This window comes from Protopterus annectens, chromosome 4.part0, assembly GCF_019279795.1.
Source record: "Protopterus annectens isolate FY-2018-M chromosome 4.part0, PAN1.0, whole genome shotgun sequence".
NCBI classification, from domain to species: domain Eukaryota; kingdom Metazoa; phylum Chordata; order Ceratodontiformes; family Protopteridae; genus Protopterus; species Protopterus annectens.
In genome coordinates this window covers 665283309-665302571 of record NC_056733.1, presented here as the reverse complement: position 1 = coordinate 665302571, position 19263 = coordinate 665283309, and the positions used below count along the sequence as shown (strand labels likewise).

Genomic DNA, 19263 nt, shown 5'->3' with positions numbered 1-19263 from the left:
ACGTAACTGATATTCAGTTTTGTATGAAAACACACATGGCTGTTTTACTTCATGGAACTAACCTTGGGGAAGTGGGCAACACTCAGTGTCACTAGTGAAGTAACTGACACCAAGGGACTGTGTGCCTGTCAGTGTCATCTTAAAGTGATCTGGGTTTGGATAGAGATAGGGCAGTGGCATCTATGAATGAGGAGGGTTTATAAAAGGTTACTTGTAGGTTGCAAAGTAAAATTATCTTTACTTAAAGATATTTATACTAGTAGACTGGTACTCACAGTATCAATAGTGGGTCACTGTCATTGGGGGAGGAAGACCCATACTGCTGTTTTAAGAAGATGTAGGTTAGTGTAGAAAATGAGAGAGGGTAAATAGGGAGTGTTTTTTTTTTCCAGTTTTTACTACTCATAACAAAATACCTACAGTTTGCAGAGGCTAGTCTGTCTTACTTCAGGAACTTGACACTAAGAGAGGCTCTATAAAGGTGGGTCTGAGTTTAGGGAGCTGGCCTGGTAAAAAGTACAGTGGGTGAGTGGGTGGGGAAGTGTTTTGTTTTTCATACTCACACTTTTTAGAGGATTTTAGGAACGTTTCATCTCTCTGATTCTTTGATGATGGAGCCTGGAATGCAAGATATATTTTTACTAGAGCTGCCATCAAAATGACCTCACCTGTTATCACCATCAATGTTGCTTTAAGGTTTTATCTGCAGAAGTTCAGCTTACAACCCACCAACCCTTATCACTTACTTAATCATGTACCAATGATTAGAGATGCGGCACATCAATTAGCACACAGCTGAGTCTCCACTTGAGCCTGTTTTTAGTGAATTGCAGGTTTAGAAAATGGCTTGGAAGACCACCACCGAGGAGGCCCAAATAAACCAGTGTGGTGCATGTGCATGTGTGGAATGCAACACAGGAAATCAAAAGGTGTTCATTGTGTAGCCCTCAACTGTCAGATCTCACCTGTGGGAGATCCTACCTGCAGGCAGCCCAGTGCTTGGTTTGAGTTCCAGAGCTATACCTCCCAAATGGCATTGGTGGACTCCCTCACAGTGCGACATGACAGCACCAGTGGTATAAGAAGGATGTAACCTAGTCCATCTGCAGAACTTTCTTGCTAGGCAGTTCAGTGTGCTGCATATCTTTCTGTGTCATTGGTTCATTGGTTGACCTACTTCCAGAGAAGAGGTTCTTGTAGCTGCTGCTGTATTATGCTTTCATGTCTGATGGTTACTCAGATTCAGAAATTTTAGTTTAAATTAAATAATTGTGTTGACAGCAGCAACCAAATACACCACAAAGACTATTAATCCCACAGTGTTTTTTACCTTACGTATTGTAACAACTTCATCCTAAGGGCAACCAGGAAAAGAGATACATTTCTCCAGGAGATTGTGACTCAAAAGAGACTACATGTCTGCCTCCACACTGATGTGGCATCGGCAGAGTCTTCCATGACCTGACTCTGAAGCTCAAGCATTCCAGAAAATGTCTTGGGGGGGGGGTGACGAGATACTGTGGACAGCCTGTTAGATACCACTGGTTTCCGTAGGTCCAGTGACACCTAACATTGTGAGGCACTTTTACAACCTCTGTCTTCAGACCGAGTTTCTGATAAGACTTCTGGTACAACCATTCTGCAGACTGCCACTCTGTATGCATTCTGCATGCATGTCCTGCTATACCGAAGGTAACAATGCATCAACAATGACCAAGGATTCACCCCCAGCCCTTGCACCCAACACTTGCTTCATGATTACAGAGGGTGAGGGCAGTATCCCCTTGGTAACCATTTGCTTAGAGGTTACCAGAATTGGAGTGGAGGTCTTGGTCAACAACCCTCACACCCAGTTCTCCATGGTAGTGACCCCTGAGATACTGAGGTGTAAAGCACCAAGACCAAACTGATTCCTGCCGTCTTACATCTTCATAGTCTCAGGCTCATCCAATTACCAGGCTTCTTCCCATCAATTTTTCCAGCTGGATCAAGCCTTCATGGCTTCTCTCATGTCCAAGTAGCCAGCTTTGTAAATCACTGAGGGCTCAGGCTCTAAGAGATGAAGGGTGATTTCAGACATGCCAGACTCTGAGGCAGAAGGACTCTATAACTGTTTGAAATGTCATGATTCGGAATGCCGAGTCTCATAATGTGCAGACTTAATGCCCGAAATCCAGTCTTACTTATAATAAGTCTGAGATGGAAATTTTTTCAAAATATTCCTCTTTGCTCTGATGTATGATGATCTCAGAGTTGGTACATGTAAGGTCGGGGGGATTTTTTTTCTTTTTTTTTTTTGAGGTGTCATGCCTTGGCATTGTGAGCCTCAACATATCAATAGGGAGCCTTGAACTGGATTATGTGGATCACTTTACTTATGTTCCTGCATATAAATCTGAAACTGAGAACACCTAATCCTCTGCTTCACCGCCAGAGGATTTCTTCTCTGGGGACACTTTATAAAATGAAGGAAGAGTTTCAGTGAAAGTGTGAGGAATACTTACAGGCCCAGCTCAGATACAGAGCCTTCATAGGTCTGCCTGAGACCAGGGCTTTCCCTCCAGTCATGGATCCACTGAATTATGTATTCGTTAATGCAACCTTGGAGACAGGTCCCCTAACTTCTGCTCGCTGGAAGCCTGACCATTTCTGTAAGGTCAAGGATTCCCATACATTCTTCTATGAGAACCCTTTTGCTGATCCAGCTGTTGTGTCCCTGGATTCCAACAGGGGATCCTCTATGGCTCTATCCTAGAACCTCATACCTAGTGACTGATTGAGAGAGACTAGAACACTCAATAGATTTGGGAAGAAAGTCTACACATCTGCTACCTTTGCTTTAACACCCTTAAACTGCCAGACTTACATATTTGCTTTCCAGCAAACCCTGCTGGAAAAAATGAAAGAAGTTTGAACAAAAATCTAAAGAAAGAGATGTTTGAGGTCTGTCACCTCTTAGCCCAAGAAATGTGGTTAACATACTGCAGATGCAGCTTGCAGGGCAAACGTGACAGGGTCAGTTATTTGAAGACACACTTGGCAGAAAACACAGCCTCTGCCAGACCATGTGAAAGCAGAGCTTCTGAATACACCCTTGAATAAGCACCTCCTCTTCAGATGCCATAATACAGGTGTCTCCAAATAAAATGTAGGAAAATTATGAGATTATGCAGTCAATCAAAAAGCAACAAGCATGCAGTCAGTCGAGCAGCTTTTTCAGTCCCAGGCATTGCAATACATTGGAAATGACACTATCAAATCATGGCCTTTGTACCCCATATAAGAGACAAAACAAGACTGGTAAGGGAAACAAGGCCAGATTTAGAAATGAATGACAAGCTAAACTAAACGAGATGCTTGGAAACCACCAAGGCCTTGATACCTAAGGGAAAACAGCCATGACTCAGGCTGGCTGTTCCCCTCCACCCCCCAAAAAAAACATACCTCAACCCATCCCAGTCTTCCCCCCTTAATTCATTTGCCCCCAGTAAGGATGGGAGAATGTCAGGTATTTCTAGAAAAGTGGAAAAATATAACTCATGGCCAGCGAGTCCTAAAAATGGTACAGCTAGGATACAGGTTAAAATTTCTAAGCAGACCAACATTTAGATGCATCCCATTAGTGCCAAAAGATGAAGTGACCTTTGTGCCTTTTCTACTAAAAGAATAGTAGGAATGGGGGGGGGGGACAGATAGAGAGACAGTACTAAAAACAGAAGAAAACTTAGAGTTTTACTCAAGGTAAGTATGAGTTTTCCATCTCTTTCAACTTGCTGGCTTAAAAGCCTGCATTTGCGCTTGTTCCCCACCTTTCCTGTAACTAGTCTAGTCCAAGTACAGATTTGCTGTATCCAGGACTCTTTGTAAACTTCTGAGCCCCCCAAGCCTTTCTGTGTTGGAGGGAAGCCTTCTGGCTTATCAGTGGGAGTGGTAAGCATCAGGTAGCCTATCTACCATGGGAAGAGTGGGTTTTGGCTCATAAATTGTAGTTTATTTCCATTTGGGCAGTTTTCCATCTCTTTTAACTTGCTGGCTTAAAAGCCTGCATTTGCGCTCGCTCCTCTCCTTTCCTGTAACTAGTCTAGTCCAGGTACAGATTTCCTGTATCCAGGACTCTTTGTAAGCTTCTGAGCCCCGCAGTGGAGGGAAGCTTTCTAGCTTATCAGTGGGAGTGGTAAGCACGAGGTAGCCTGTCTACCACAAGAGGAGTGGTTCTGGCCCAGAAATTGTAGTTTATTGGCCGTTTGGGCAGTTTTTCTCCCATCTCTCTCAACTTTCTGGTTTTAAAGCCCATGTTTGTGCTTGATCCCCACCTTTCACGTAACTAGTCTAGTCCAGGTACAGATTTGCTGTATCCAGGACTGTTTGTAAGCTTCTGAGCCCCCAAGCCTTTATCAGTGGGAGTGGTAAGTACTGGGTAGCCTGTCTACCACAAGAGGAGTGGTTCTTGGCCCAGGAATTGTAGTTTATTGATCATTCGGGAAGTTGTCCACCTCTTTCAACTTTCTGGTTTAAAAGACCACATCTGCGCTTGTTTCCCATCTTTCCTGTAACTAACCTACTGGAAAGTACTAGAAAGCCTTAAACTGATACAAGCCTTCTAGCTTAAAAGAGAGACTTTGGAGTGATTGAGTATCAGTTTTCTGTATTTTCTTGCTGTACTTAACTGTTTTCCGCCTAAACGCTGATTTTCCAGCACTTATTGTGATTTAAAAGCTTATTTTTTCACAACTTGTACTTATTTGACTGCCTGCACTTTTAAAAAGTTGTTTTTTGTTTAAATAAATTGCTTAACTGTTGTAGGCTACACACTAAAGTGCGATAGCCTTTTCTGATTGCTTGTAGTCATTTAAAGCTGTTTTAAGTGTACTTTTTACTGTTTTTGCATTATCTTTTCAAAAAAAAAATGTCTTGTTTCCCGCCTTTCTAAGCTAGTATAGTACAGTTACTTGTATAGAGGGAAATTTCTCTGTACAACTGTGAGAAAGGGGAACTTTGAGCAGCCATCTGTCCCTGGAGGAGTGGTTCCAGCCCAGAAGTTAGTTTAAAAACCACATTTGCACAGTTTTGTGCGCCGGGCAGCACCGGTTAGCTAGGGTTAAATTATTCCCGGCTCCACTAAGTCTCCTCTTCAGTTTTTCACTTGAAACTAGTCTAAGTCTCAACCTAAGCACTCAAAAAGCATCCTACAGTCCAGAACTTGCTCAGACCAATAGCAAGCACTAATATACCCCGACACTTGACTGCCCAGCAGGGCAAGGCTCTTTATCCACCCCTCACCAACCAAGCGACTAAGCAGCTCACACTATTCAGGCATGACCAAAAGGCAACTTCACGTGTACTCTCCAGTCCAGCTGGTGAATCTGGGTATCCTGAGGCAATGTTACAACTGCCTCATGTACACAGACAGCCCTCTCCTCCTCCTACCACAAAACACTAACATATGCGAGAGATGCAATTATACAGCCAAACTGGAGGCTAAAGTCTCTCCACCCAAGACTGGAACAGACAGTCATGAGGAGAAGGTTAACACTTGCACCACACCTCCAGCCTCGCATAGACCTACTAAACCAGCACTGGCAAAAAATACACATAAATACACAAAGTCATTTTATTTATTTTTTATTTTATTTTACATTTGTTGACCGGGCTAGTCTGGCTGGATATATGTCCATTTTCAGCAGAGGCCCAAGGAGAAAAGCTCCACTATATACTAGTGCCAAACATAAAAAAGGTACTTAAAAACAGCACAGTAGGATAAAAATATTATAGGCATGTAAAAAAGAGCTAATTAGCTTAGTAATAGTATAGAAGGAAATACAATAGAATATAGTCAAAACAGTGAGGATTCCTAGTTCTATAATCTTAACCATGCAATCATACTAATGTTGAAGGAGAGAAAATAGTGACTCATCCCTAAGTCTAATAGTCATATATACAGTATTTACAATAATGATAACACTTTTAGTGCTAGGGTACTATTTTTAAGAAACAGAGTAGTTCCATATGTAGCAGGATATAGGTTTAAACAGAAAGGATAGATGACTGGTTGTAAAAATGTATCAAGTAGAAAGAGAAAAAGGTGTTTTATGAAAATTAAAATGGAAGTGAAATTCAAGGTGAGCTACAGAGGGGGGTAGCGCTAGTGATAGCGACAAGTAGAAGAGTAGAGTAGAGAACTGAAAGGAGAGTAGGAATGCTGAGGTCAGTCAGGATTAGAGCAAGGACATAGCCAGTGAGATTTGAAATAGTTCCTTAGTTGTTTCTTGAAAAGTTGTGCTGAGCCTAGAGTGGTCAGTTCTGTGGGAAGTTTATTCCAGTGTGAGCCAATAACATTTGTAAACAAGGAGTCACCAGCTTTATTGTGTGATTTGAGAGTCGCAACTAGTAGTTTGTTAGCTGAACGAAGTGAAATAAGATTCTTGTAAGGGGCAATAAGGTTATTAAGTATGGGTGTATTGGTAGGGTAATGGAGTATTTTAAAGGTAATAACTAGTTGATGTAGGAGAATAAGAGTTTGTAGTTCTAGCCAGCTGAGCTTTTTGAGATTAACACAATGGTGGGTTTGAAATGGGGAGCCTGAGTCATACTCCGAGGCTCTAAATAAAAACCTGCAAAAGCATCAGAGAGCTCGAAAGCAGACACCCACAAAACCTGCACCTCCCGTCACAAACCAGACAACACATAAAACACAAAATCAATGAGCCGCACAATCACAGCCCTTAAGACGAAATAACATACCTAACACACTAGTAATAGGTGACTCAATAGTCAGGTACACCGAAGACCCACTCACTAGGCTGGACAAGGAGAAGGTTACTGTTAGCTGCTTGTCGGGAGCCAGAATCCGCCACATAACACAAGCACTCGGGTCACTCCAGAACAAGTACAAATATGACTCTGTCATTGTTCATGTTGGTGTGAATGACCTGAGACTTACCTCCCTGGACTACATGAAAAGAGACATGGAAGAGTTCTCTGATCATGTAGCCCAGGTGGGTATGACCCTGACCCTGAGTAGCATCCTGTCCTCACCAAGAATAATAACTCAGTATAAAGAAAAAAATGATCAATTTCAATAATTGGCTAAGCTTCTGGTGTCATTCAAAGGGGATCCAGTGTCTGTCAGCCTGGGATGACATGCTCGACAAGCCGCGTTGCTTCACAAGAGACGGCTTGCACCTGTCACGCGTTGGCTTTCAAATACTGGCCAAGGCTCTTGCTGCCCCCATAGTGCCTCCTTTTTTAGTCAAGGCTCAAAATTCAAACTCACCTCCGTAAACAGCACAAGTAAAAATATGAGGGTTATGCTACTCAACGCCAGGAGTTTAAATCTCAAAATACAAGCACTCGAAGCACTCCTAAGTATGGAGAACGTTGACATCTGTGCAGTAAATGAAACCTGGTTCAAGGCTCCAGAGAGCACTCCAGCACTACTGGGCTACAACTCATACCACACATTTCGGCCACAGAACACAGACTGAAACACAAAAGGAGGGGGTGTATCCATATTCATCAAGGATACCCACACCTCTAGGTTAGTGGCGTAGCATGATACCTCTGAGATCATCCATGTGCAACTAACATCGGGCAAATCTGCAGTGCAAATTGTGGCCTGCTACAGATCACCCTCCATGACCCAGGACCACCACTCTGCCTTTCTGGATACACTGGAAAACATGAAGGTCCTACCAAACACCCTGATATTGGGTGATTTCAATTACCCTACCATTAACTGGGAAAACTACTTGAGTACAAACTCCCAGGCTCAGCGCTTCCTGGAATTTATCAACTCAAATGCCCTGGATCAGCTGGTAAACTCTCCTACCAGAGGCCACAACATATTGGGCCTGGTCATCACCAACATGGGTGACAGGTGTTCCGTACCAGAGGTCAACCCGTCACTGGTTAGATCAGACCATAAACTAATCACCCTGTATCTCCACACCCCACCACCACCCCCAACCAAGGAAACCACAGTGAAAAACTTTTCTAAAGCAAACTTCAACTTACGTAAGGCAGAGATGGCAAGTTTTACAGCCCCCACGCTAAAGGATAACACTGCCCAAGATGCAGAATCCTTTACAATTCCACTCTATGAGCACCTACAAAGATGCATGGATCGTGCCATCCCTAGCAAAACCAAGACTCACTCCCCTAAGAGAAGGAAACCAGTCTGGTGGACCCCTACCATAAACAGGTTATACAACAAAAGGAGGAAACTAGTTCAGAAAAAAAGCAAATCCTAAGAAGGAAAGACATCCCTGATCAGTATCAGTAAGAAACTAAGGTCCCTCATAAAATCATCCAAGGCTAACTTCGAAAGAAAAATAGCCAAGGATTTGAAAGATAACCACAAAGCCTTCTTTAGCTATGTCAAGAATCTAAGTGGCAACTCGCAGGTATGCTCTGAGCTAGTGCAAAATAGCACAAAATATACTGAACCTACTGATATTGCCAACATCCTGGCAGATAGATTCAGTGCAAACTTCAACTCCCTCTCACCTTCAAAAGGGCCCATGACAGTACCGGAAAAGTGTAGTGTCCCGGAAATCACAGAAGCACAGGTGAAAACAACCTTTTCAAAAACCAAAAACACAGCATCAATGGGGCCAGATGGTGTCCCAGGCTGCGTTTTGCACTAACTACAGAACAAACTAACCCCCCACCTAAAAACGCTGTTCAACCTCAGCCTCTCCACAGGCTAGGTGCCCATAGAATGGTGCACAGCAACGGTTATTCTGCTCCACAAAGGAGGGGCCACAACTGACCCTGGTAACTATTGCCCCATAAGCCTGACTAGCCTGGTCTGCAAGGCTATGGAGCGCATCATCATGGAACTCATTAACAAAGACATTGGGAACCTCCAAACACTTGACCCGACCCAGTTCGGCTTTGTTAAGGGCAGATCATGCTTACTAAACCTGGTTGACTTCTTCGAGACAGTCACCAAGGCCATAGACGAGGGAAAGGTGGTTCACACAGCCTACCTTGATCTCGCCAAGGTGTTCAACACCATTCCTCACTTGAGTATTATAGAATAACTCACCAGCCTGAACATAAACCCCTACGTCACAAGATGGGTTGCCACCTGGCTTACAGACAGAACTCACACGGTAAGAATAGCGGGCTCCAGGTCTGACTCTAAACCAGTCACAAGTGGTGCCCCACAAGGCTCGGTTCTGGGACCCCTACTGTTCGGCATATATTTCTCAGAAGTACAGGCAAACACAGGAGGACTATGGCTAACCAAGTTCACCAATGACTGCAAACTGGGAGCCATAATTGACTCTCTGACTGACACGGACATCCTTCAAAAAGGCCTTACTGAGACAGACACCCAGTGTCAAAGTCATGGCCTCAAGCTAAATGCCAAAAAATGCATAGTCATCCCGTTTGGGAAAAACAAAACACCCACAAATTACCACATACATGGCAGCCCCCTTAATACAGAAGAGGTAATAAGAGATCTGGGGACCCAGGTAGATAGTAATCTCTCCTTTGACAATCATATTGCCAAAGTAGTTAGGAAATCCTTCTGTGTGGCCCATCTAATTACTAAGGGGTTTGCATCTAGAAATAAAGAGGTTATAGTGCCCCTCTACTTGTCACTCATCAGACCTATCATAGAGTACAATGCCCCATTTGGGATGTACCTTACGAGACACTTCCAACAGCTGGAAAGACCACAAAAGCACCTCACCAAGAGGATTACTAGCCTCAAACATATGTCCTATGTAGCCCGACTGAAAAAGCTCCGGCTGTACTCAGTGGCATATCGCTTACTCAGAGGTGATCTCTGCCTGACTTACAAAGCCATGTCCAACTCAGAATTGATGGACATGCTCCACCTAAAGAAATCCAAGTCACTGCGAGCCACCCGCTCTAGTGAGCTAAACCTCACCACAACAATAAATAGAACATGCTGGAGGGATAGATTCCTGTCACAGAGACTCCCTATGCTTTGGAACAAAATTCCTAACTACATTAGGCAGAGCCCCTCACTAACACTCTTCAAGAGAAGCCTTGACGAGTGGATGGGTAACAGAAAATACACCCCTTGGATCACTTCATTGGCTCTGCTTGACAGAGGCTCAGTTAATTAATCAATGGGGCGGTGAAAGCTGACACATTCTGGCTAGGCTTATAAATGCCCTCGGGCAGATAGCCTAGTACCTACCTATGAACCTAAGAACCCTGTACCATGAAAAGAAGTCTCTTGGAGACTGATATTGGCTTCTCACAAAACTGACATGAGAGGAAATAATGGGATACTGAGGACAGTCTGCCAGATGTTATTGCTGTTGACCCTACAAGACCTTTTACCTGTTTCTTCACAAGCCTTTCTTGCATTCTGGACCTGAAGGGTTCATACCTGCATATTACCATTGTCAGAGACCACAGCAAGTTCCTAGTTTGTATCTTGGGAGAACATTATCAATTCACATTGTTGCCCTTCAACAAGTCTGCAGCACCCAAGGTCTTTCCCAAATGACTGGCTCCAGCAATAGCCTTTTGCAGGACAAAGGGTATTCACATTTACACACAGCTAAAACTGGAGCTCTACAAGGCCTTGAACGTTACCTTGACTTACTTCAGGTAAATGGGTATTTCCATCGGCATAGCAAATAGAATGTTTTTAGGTAGGGGCTGTTAAACAACACAGAGCAACAAAGGAAGATTTTACCAGAGGACAGAATATTATCTCTGACCCTCTTTATTCAGAGCATACTGTAGAAGGAAAGATTCAGGGTTACATGGTTTCTTGCATCCTTATGGTGCCTCTAGAGATACTACATATGAGGAAGTTGCAGAGGTGCCTCAAGAACAGATGGTGCCAACATTTTCAGTCTCCTGAGGCCAGCTTTCTTAGAGGTCAGCATTCTTATTTTCCCTTGCTTAAAGAAAGCTATGTCATGGTTGAAATGACATGTACACCTCCATTTAGGACTGCACTTCAGCCTGGCACAGCCTACCCAAAGACTGACCACAGGTTCTTTGGACGTAGCTTGGTGAAGCCCATGTAGGATCACTCAAAGTACAGGGCACATGGAATTAAACCATAAGGAAGAGACTTGTAAATGTGAAAGAAATGATGGCTGCTATACTAGCTCCAAGGGAATTCAGATAGATTTGGGTACAGGGAATCCTCTAAGTCCTCATGAGCAGTATCTCTGTCATGCTGTACAAGGGGAGACTCAGTCATGCATCCTATACAGATTAACCATGCAAGCCTGGGAGAGTGAACAAGAGGCAGGTATGACTCTCAGGGAGACTACATTCTGTCCCAAGAGAATTTAGTAACTGATAGGCCCACATGAGTGGAAACAAGCTGATTTTTTTTTGGATCTGGCCAACAGATGGGGTGTGGCAGATGTAGACCTTTTGGGGCTTACCAGAAAATAGCTATCTGAGAAAGTTCTTTCACAGAATAGCAACTCCAGTAGCATGGAAAGTATATACCTTCTCCCTGAAGTAGGCAGGTGTAGCTCTTTATGCTTTTTTATTATTACCCTGACTGCCAAGATTTTGAAAAAAAATCAAGGAAAACAGGCCAAAAGTAATTCTAACAACTTTCCTTTTGGCACAGACAACAATGGTCTTCTCTCACACTAAGCTTAACATGGAAAAAACAAGAATGCTGCCTCAGCACATGGACCTATTAATGCAAATCAAAGGGCTCCCCATGCACCCTAACCTGATGACACTAAGGCTGACAGTTTGGATGATCTAACCCTGATCCCAGTCAAGCACATGTGTTCAATGTTAAGAGGAGGCCAGGAAACCAAGAACAAGGAAGTGTTATCTAGCAGAGTGGAAGAAGATCTCCCTCTGGTGCCATCAGACATGGAATTAAACCATGACTAAGACCCCAACACTGCTCATGGGGCACTGGTTCTGGACAACCTATCAGAAACTTTTCAGATATAGGCCTATCCTTTGCTTTCTTAAAAGTCTGTCTGCCGTAATGTGAACCCCCTCTGTACTCATGGTTATTAGTCAAATGATTTTTTAAAAAGGCATTTGTACCTTAGACCAACAAGGAGGGGAAATGTGTACACTGCATAATCTTAATTATGTTTTACAAAAACTAACCAAGTCCCTTTCAGAAGCAGATGCTTCAATATCCCTCAAGTATTTGTCCTAGAAAACACTCTTCTTCATTGTTAATATCGATAGAAGGATGCCAGAATCACAAGCACTGATGTACGAGTAACCTTTGTGGTATTCTCTTAGGTAGGGTATGCCTTTGCACCAGTCCTTCTTTCATGGCAAAAATAGTGACAGAAGTCAGACCATTCAGAAAACAAATGGAAAAGTAATACAGCACTCTCTGGACATGTGTAGACAATTAAGGTTTTTATCCAGACAAAACAAAGGGATTCAGAAAGTCAAACCAATTTTTTTTTCTTTGCTAAGGGTAAGGAAGCTGGAAAAACCTGTAAATAAGCATACACTATCAAAATGGCTTGTACATTGCATTTGTTACTGCTACTCTGCATAGGTAAACCTATCCCAGGGAAGGTGAAAGCCCATTCCATCAGCCAGAACAACCAGCATAGCATCCCACAGGGGTCAGTACCCAATCCTACTTCACACATTTTCTACAAACTACATCCTCTGTCATCTAAAGCCAAGACAGGGCTAGTCACTGCTATCCACAAAGGTCTGCTCTCCAAGAACACGTTATGTAGCCAGCTACCCACTATTCTTAGGTTCTGGGATTCAAGTAGTGAACATTATGGTGAACATATTACAGTTGTGTTAGGAACTTGCCATAAGTAAAGATGTTTGAGTACAGTCACTGTTACACTCCATATTCCCTCTCTTCTTTCCCCCATGTTCCTTTCCTTGGCACTTTGGATTGGGATGGGTCTCAATCCCTTGTCTTCCCCCTCATCTCCCTAACAGGCTCCCTCCTTCCTTGATCTTGCTATACTTCTTAGAAAATCAGATTAGGTACCTCTGTGGTGGGTGTGGATTGCATCCACCTCCTCTTCTCATGCTTTGACACCTGAGCCATAACCAGCTCCTCTTCACCTGGTGACAGACCCTAGTCTGCATCCTACCCCCTCAGCTCTTCCGATGAAGAAAAAAAAGTCCACTTCCCATATGGTAGTCTTCACCAAGACCCATAAAATCCATTCCCCACCTCCACCTCCTCAGTTCTTCAATTGAAGAGCAAAAAAATTAGTTGCTACATCTTCCAACTCATGAGGTGCTGAAATACTGAAGTACATTTCTGTAGCGCATTAGGAAGTGCAGGAACTGCACTTCCTGATCATGCCCCTTAACACCTTGTACCCAAGGTGGTTTCCCTCTTCACCTTACACTTCCTTCACTTTTGCTTGCCACAACCAGGCCAAAGAAGATCTAAAGACAGTGTCAGATGATGCCCATCTTATGCCACCAATGTCCTTATATTGTAATGAGGGATTGGGCCATAGCCACTGCAGGACCGTGTACTTCTGGATGTTCGGACAAAGTTCAGGCTACTTGCAGGTAGAATATCCCACAGATGATGACTGCAACAGTGAATTACTGGAACATCTACATTTATAAGTTCTTAACTTAACTGTACTTTATGTATTTAATGGCGCAATACAGTGGGGCAGTACAGCTGAATGAGCATGTTCATGCAAAGTAATGCCATTAGTCCTTAGGCAGCATGGTATTTAAAATGCTCCCAGTCTACTAAATCTCTTGTTTATACCTATAATGTTTTGCATGAAAACCTTCCTCTATAGAGCTCTGGTATGTTTTGCAACATGGATAATGCAAAACAATAGACCTGCAAACCAAGTCAGAAAGAGGAAGCGTAAAGAGGGTGGGTATGTTATCAAGAAAGGGCCTGCTCATCTAGACATATCATTATAGTAAGTACATAGCTTTCATATCTGGTATGAGGAGGGCCATCTTCATTAATTGAAGGACGGAGTCCTAGCTCATCTTCTGGGGCATCTTCATAGGTAGACTCCCTCATGGGAACATGCCGTCTTTTCTTTGACTGCAAAGGAATACCTAAATCTACAAATTACATTTAGCTTGTAATGTCTTGCAAAGGTATTCCATGAAGTCCTAGCTGCTGCACAGATATCATACAAAGCTGGTTTATGGGAAAAAAATTTATAGTAGAAAAGCCTAAGTTCAGAGGGCAAAGGATATTATACATTTTATAGCATAATTTAATACAGTCAATTTACTAGAGTAATCTCAGACCCTTCGCAACCCTGTTTTTTTATACAAAAAGATACAACTGAAAGATGTTTCTGAATTGTTTAGTTGTATCCAAGCACAGCTTGCTCTACCTACTACCTTTGAACATCCACACAGTGCTAGTGGCATAAAGTAATAAAGCCCTGACTTCAACTCAGGCAATCCCAGTTTAGCTAGGGGGTCAGTCAATTTTCAGCACAAGTGGGGGGGGGGCTTGCTCATCCTGGGTGGGGCAGGACAGGGGATCTCACCCAGCTCACATCACTGCTCCAATGGAGAGTAAAGGCTTGTCATGATTTGGCAAACCGGTGCAGGAAATGTATGGGAGTGTCTGACCAAGCAGGTAAGGGGTAATCCTTGTCAGCAGATGTGGAGGACCATACATGAGTGGATAGAGAAGCCTAAGTAGCCTTTCAGCGACAAAAGTAGTCATGTCACTTACCAGGGCAAGCTTAGGCTAATAAAATAAAAAATGCTGTCATTTAGTGACAGCACAAAGCACTCTTATGTCTGCCTGGATAACAGCCTCTGCAATCAGACAGTGTAATGTCTGAATGAATGGAAGCATCATTATTGGCAGGCATACAGACAACAAAATCATACAAAAATATATTCTTCTCTGTTAGAGTTGTTAAAAAAAAAATACCAGAGGGTGTATTGCTTGATTCAGATTAGATTAATTTTCTACCTTTGGCATGAAAGAAAAATTTCTATGTGTGGAAACAATATCCTTATGAACCACATAGTAAGGGGAAGCATAGACAAAGATTGCAACTTGGAAATTCTTCTGACTGAAGAAACATTGACTAGAAAAATATTTTTCTAAGGAAGAAAAAAATGTAATTCTGCTATGCAGTCGTCGTCCCCCCAGAACTGACATTGGTGACAGGTACACCAGCAGTGAAACTCAGGAAGACCTAGCTGAAAAAGGGAGAGCAGAAAAAGAGCTTTATCCACCCTGAAACTCGATGGGAATAAAGTAACGGACATTTTTATACAGAACCCTGACCAATGCCACCACAAACTTTTTGTAATCTATTTGGGAGATGGAACAGAATGTGACATTGTTTCTGCTGGTCTGGAAATGATTATTGGAGTTACTTTCTTGTCATTTAAATAGAGCATATCAAATGATTTAACAAGTTTGTCAGGAGACTTAGCAGTAATTATTCAATTTTTGTTTTTTGGCATGGGTCTAGAGAGGAACATCTGCACTTATTGGTCCTGTAATTAAACATGTTTTTCTTTTGCTTTGAAAACTCCGGAGAAATTGTATTTACAGTTGGCTCCGCTGTCAAGGTCAATGGACGTGGCTCTAAAACTACTGCTAGTGCAGAGGATTTATTGGCTGTAGCTGTGAGCATGTTTTTCCAACAAGAAATACTTTTTTTTTCTATCTGTCAGTGTAAACAACAGAACGATATAACATCTAGGGATATTATTCTTTTAATCAAGGCAGAAGAGACATTTCAAATGTTTGTCCTGAGGTGGGATTTCATTTTCAGATTTTCATTTTTGGATGCACACACTTGACAAAGTGAAAAAAACTCAGACGTATGAAATCAGTGCAGCAATATGTTAATACAGTTTGATTGCTTTTATATAAATGTAAATTTGCCTATGTCACAAGTAGGTGTTTAAAAAAAGAAAGGGAGAAGTAAGGAAATTCCTAAAGGCCTGTGGAAGGTGTACAAGAGGAAACTGAAGAAGACTCAGATTCAGAAAAAAATAAGTTATCTGAACTGACGTCAGTATCGGCCACCCACAATTAGTGTCAGAACACCAAGAGGATGTTTTTAAGACAAAATATAAATCACCAATTATGAAAGGGAATAATTACCACAAAGTAATTTATGTAGCTTGGGGCTGTTTCTCAGATGTTATTGCCTTTTAGCATGGCAAAAGAGGTCTAGAAAGGAAGGAATGTCATCAAAGACAGTATTATGGGTAATAGGGAGAAGTTTAGTAGCCAGGGAAAATTCTAGATGTAGAACTGCCTAGTACCTACCAGCATTAATCCTGCAGTTTTTGAGGATGTAGTACCTCATACCAGAGTGTGTAGTTTTCTAGGAAATGTCAGAGCATGTTAAATGGAAAGTATTGCTGTTGTCAGCAGTTCTGAAAGCACAGTGACTGATCTTCCAGGTGAAATAGTGCTTGGACTCCATAGGAAAACCTGTTTAGGTATTCCTAAAGTAAAAATGAGGCAGGCATCACAGTGCCAAAACGTTAAGAGAAAATATAATGTGGTAGCCAGGTTGAAATTGACTGGGGGCAGCATACCGCTCTGAGTGACACCATTTGTCTGAAAATTCTGATAAGTTACTGTTTGACTTTTTGTGAGTGTGATTTCTATGGAGATTAAGGGGAGGACCTGAAAGAAGTAATAGAATGCCACGTGCTGATTTGATGAGTCAAACTGCAAGTAGTTTTCTGTGTTAGCACAGGTTTTATAACTAGGTATTGAATGAATCAATTCAGCCTTTTCATGAAAGCCTTCATTTCCTACATTAACTATAGGTCAGTTTTAACCAAAGATATGTGTACTGATATCTAAATGTAAGGGCTATGGGCAGGAGATAGGATGGGTCAACTTTCTTATCTTGCAAGGGGGAGGGGGGGGGCTGGCACATTTGCCTTGTGTTGCTAACCAGAGTCTACTTGAAAGCACTAAATGAAAAGATTGGGGGGGGGGGGGGGCAACTACAGAATGAAGGTTCTAGGTCACATGCACACAAGGCAGGATAGTACTTTACCTTGTGCATGTGACCTAGACGAAAATGTCATTAGTGTATGTTAGGGAAAATCCAGCATCTTGAATTACGAAGGCAATGTTGATGTCTGAGGCCCTTCCAGCTCTGGCAGTTCACCTGTTTAACTACTTCATCTGTTACTCAGATACAAGGCAGTTTCATTTGTTCCATGAAGTATAACATTGGGATTAACAGAAGCAAGAAAAGGGATGGGTAAACTAAATGAATCAGGAGGGAATCTGACTACATCCTTAAATGTCAGAAGTCAGCAAGCATGTACCTGGCAAAAAACGTATGTATTTCTGTAAAGCCATGTATAACCATACGCAAAATAAAAATCTGAACTGTATATATTTTTAAAGTGTAATCCATTGTGATGAAATATTGGATTTTGTTACTGACATCCAATTATGCAAATGCAAAACTAGATGTCACCTTTGCTTACCAGTTCATTCCTTCATACAGATTTATTGTAATTCATAACTGATGACAGGCACTGATTATCCTCAGGCATCCTTAGTAGAATTCTTCTATCATGAAATTATAAGAGCTTACAGCATCCCCAAATTGTCTTGAAATAAATACGTATAAACAAACTGAAATGCACAAAATGTATGCAAGTTTATCATATCTCCAAGTTGTACAGAAACAAATGTCTATACCACCTGAAGTACACTATAAGAAGGCGCAAATTTATTAAATATTTTTCTTGGACTCTATCTTTAAAGTAGTAATAACAATCTAATCCAATTTTCCTAATAGTAAATGTGAAGGAACTCTGAGTGGGAGGGTGTCATAAACCTCAATGAGGCATGCATGGGACAAGTAAATATCCATTCTGTTCCTTGTAACTCTGTGAGTGGTGTCTGCCAGTAGGCTTGCTGCAAATTAAAAGATCACTTTATGGGATTTCAGACACAAGTGACTCCATTAACATCTTTCCTCTTTAATATCTTGCCAGCTCTTCTGTGTCTATTTTATGTGGATCTGTGGAGTTTTAACCAGGAATTCATGGAACTAAAACACTATATTTGTGTACTATCTGCACTTGTTTCTTTTTAAAGGTCAGAGGTTGTTTGGAGAGAGCATTCTGGGGCTGACACAGGGCTCTGTTTCAGACCTGCTGTCTAGGCCGAAGCCATGGCACAAGCTTAGCCTGAAAGGGAGAGAGCCGTTTGTTCGAATGCAGATCTGGCTTAATGATCCGCACAATGTGGAGAAGCTTAGGGATATGAAGAAAATGGAGAAAAAAGGTTAGTGAATATATCAGTGTTGTAGGTGTTAAACAGCTTCGTCTGTCATACTCCACTGATTTGCACTGTGTCCTCTGCTTACAGCTCTGTCACTTAAAGAGCATAGCAAAGTATTTCTGACTATAATTTGTTTGTATTCTTCCCTTTTTCAGAAACTCTGTTCATAAATCTTATTAACTGAAGTGTATATTTGCTTAAATAAACTTGGATGTGTAAAAACTGAATATGAATCATATTGTTTATTTGGAGAATGGGGAGCATACTGTTACAGTCCATTCAAAATCCAGGGGCATTGTACATACACCCGAGCCTGGTTCTTCTCAGACAACAGCAAATCATGGTATGAAATCCAATTAGTTCCCTGCAAAGAAACATGTAAAATGGTGTCCTTAGCGAAAAAAATCTGATAAAGTACAGTTAAATAGGGCTCATTCTGCAGCAGGCTTCCAAACGCTATTAATACAAACATTGCAGGTTGCTACCAGCCAGCACACACGTAAGTTCTTCTGCCTTTGGCGCAATTAGTTTGCCAGTGAATTATCTTTTGTTGTGAATTAAGTGTTTTAGCTGGAGAAGAATCAGAGGGCTGGAGGAAGTCTGAGTGAGTGAATATGATATCATCAAGACTGTGACTAAGGAGATCTGACCTTGGTTGATATTCTGAAGGGAAAAGAGGTCATATAAACAATTGTGAATAACACAGTTACATCTCGTAGTTATAGTTTGAGAAGAAATATGCTTTGTCAGTCACGGCATTCTAATTCTTTAATTGCCATCTGTATATATTTAATCTTCTGTTTAATATATATATATATTTTTTTATTTTTATTTTATACATATGCTATGTACTTAATTTGAGATCTGTTGTTTGTCTTGTTACAGTGTTCCAAGTTTCTGCAGTGAGACTGCATCCACTGCCAATGAAGGGGGCTTTAAAACAGCAAACCTGATCCTCCAGAGGGGAGCTGTTATTAGTTTGTAGCAGTTTTGTTCTTGCTTCAGTTTCTCTCTCCTTAGTTGGATTCTTTTAAGTATGCATA

The 19263-nt window shown here is 41.9% G+C and overlaps 1 protein-coding gene across 4 annotated transcripts in view; it reads left to right on the top strand.

Annotated features, from left to right (window-relative positions):
• CUX2 (cut like homeobox 2) overlaps positions 1-19263 on the top strand; it is a 2130834-nt gene that overhangs the window by 2086311 nt on the left and 25260 nt on the right. For 3 of the 4 annotated variants that reach the window (XM_044068629.1, XM_044068630.1, XM_044068628.1), the window contains one exon: positions 18035-18223. The exons of the other annotated variant lie outside the window; for it this stretch is intronic. In XM_044068629.1, the coding sequence (XP_043924564.1) occupies positions 18035-18223 (189 nt within the window). The remainder of the gene's footprint in view (positions 1-18034; positions 18224-19263) is intronic. 4 annotated transcript variants of the gene reach the window in all.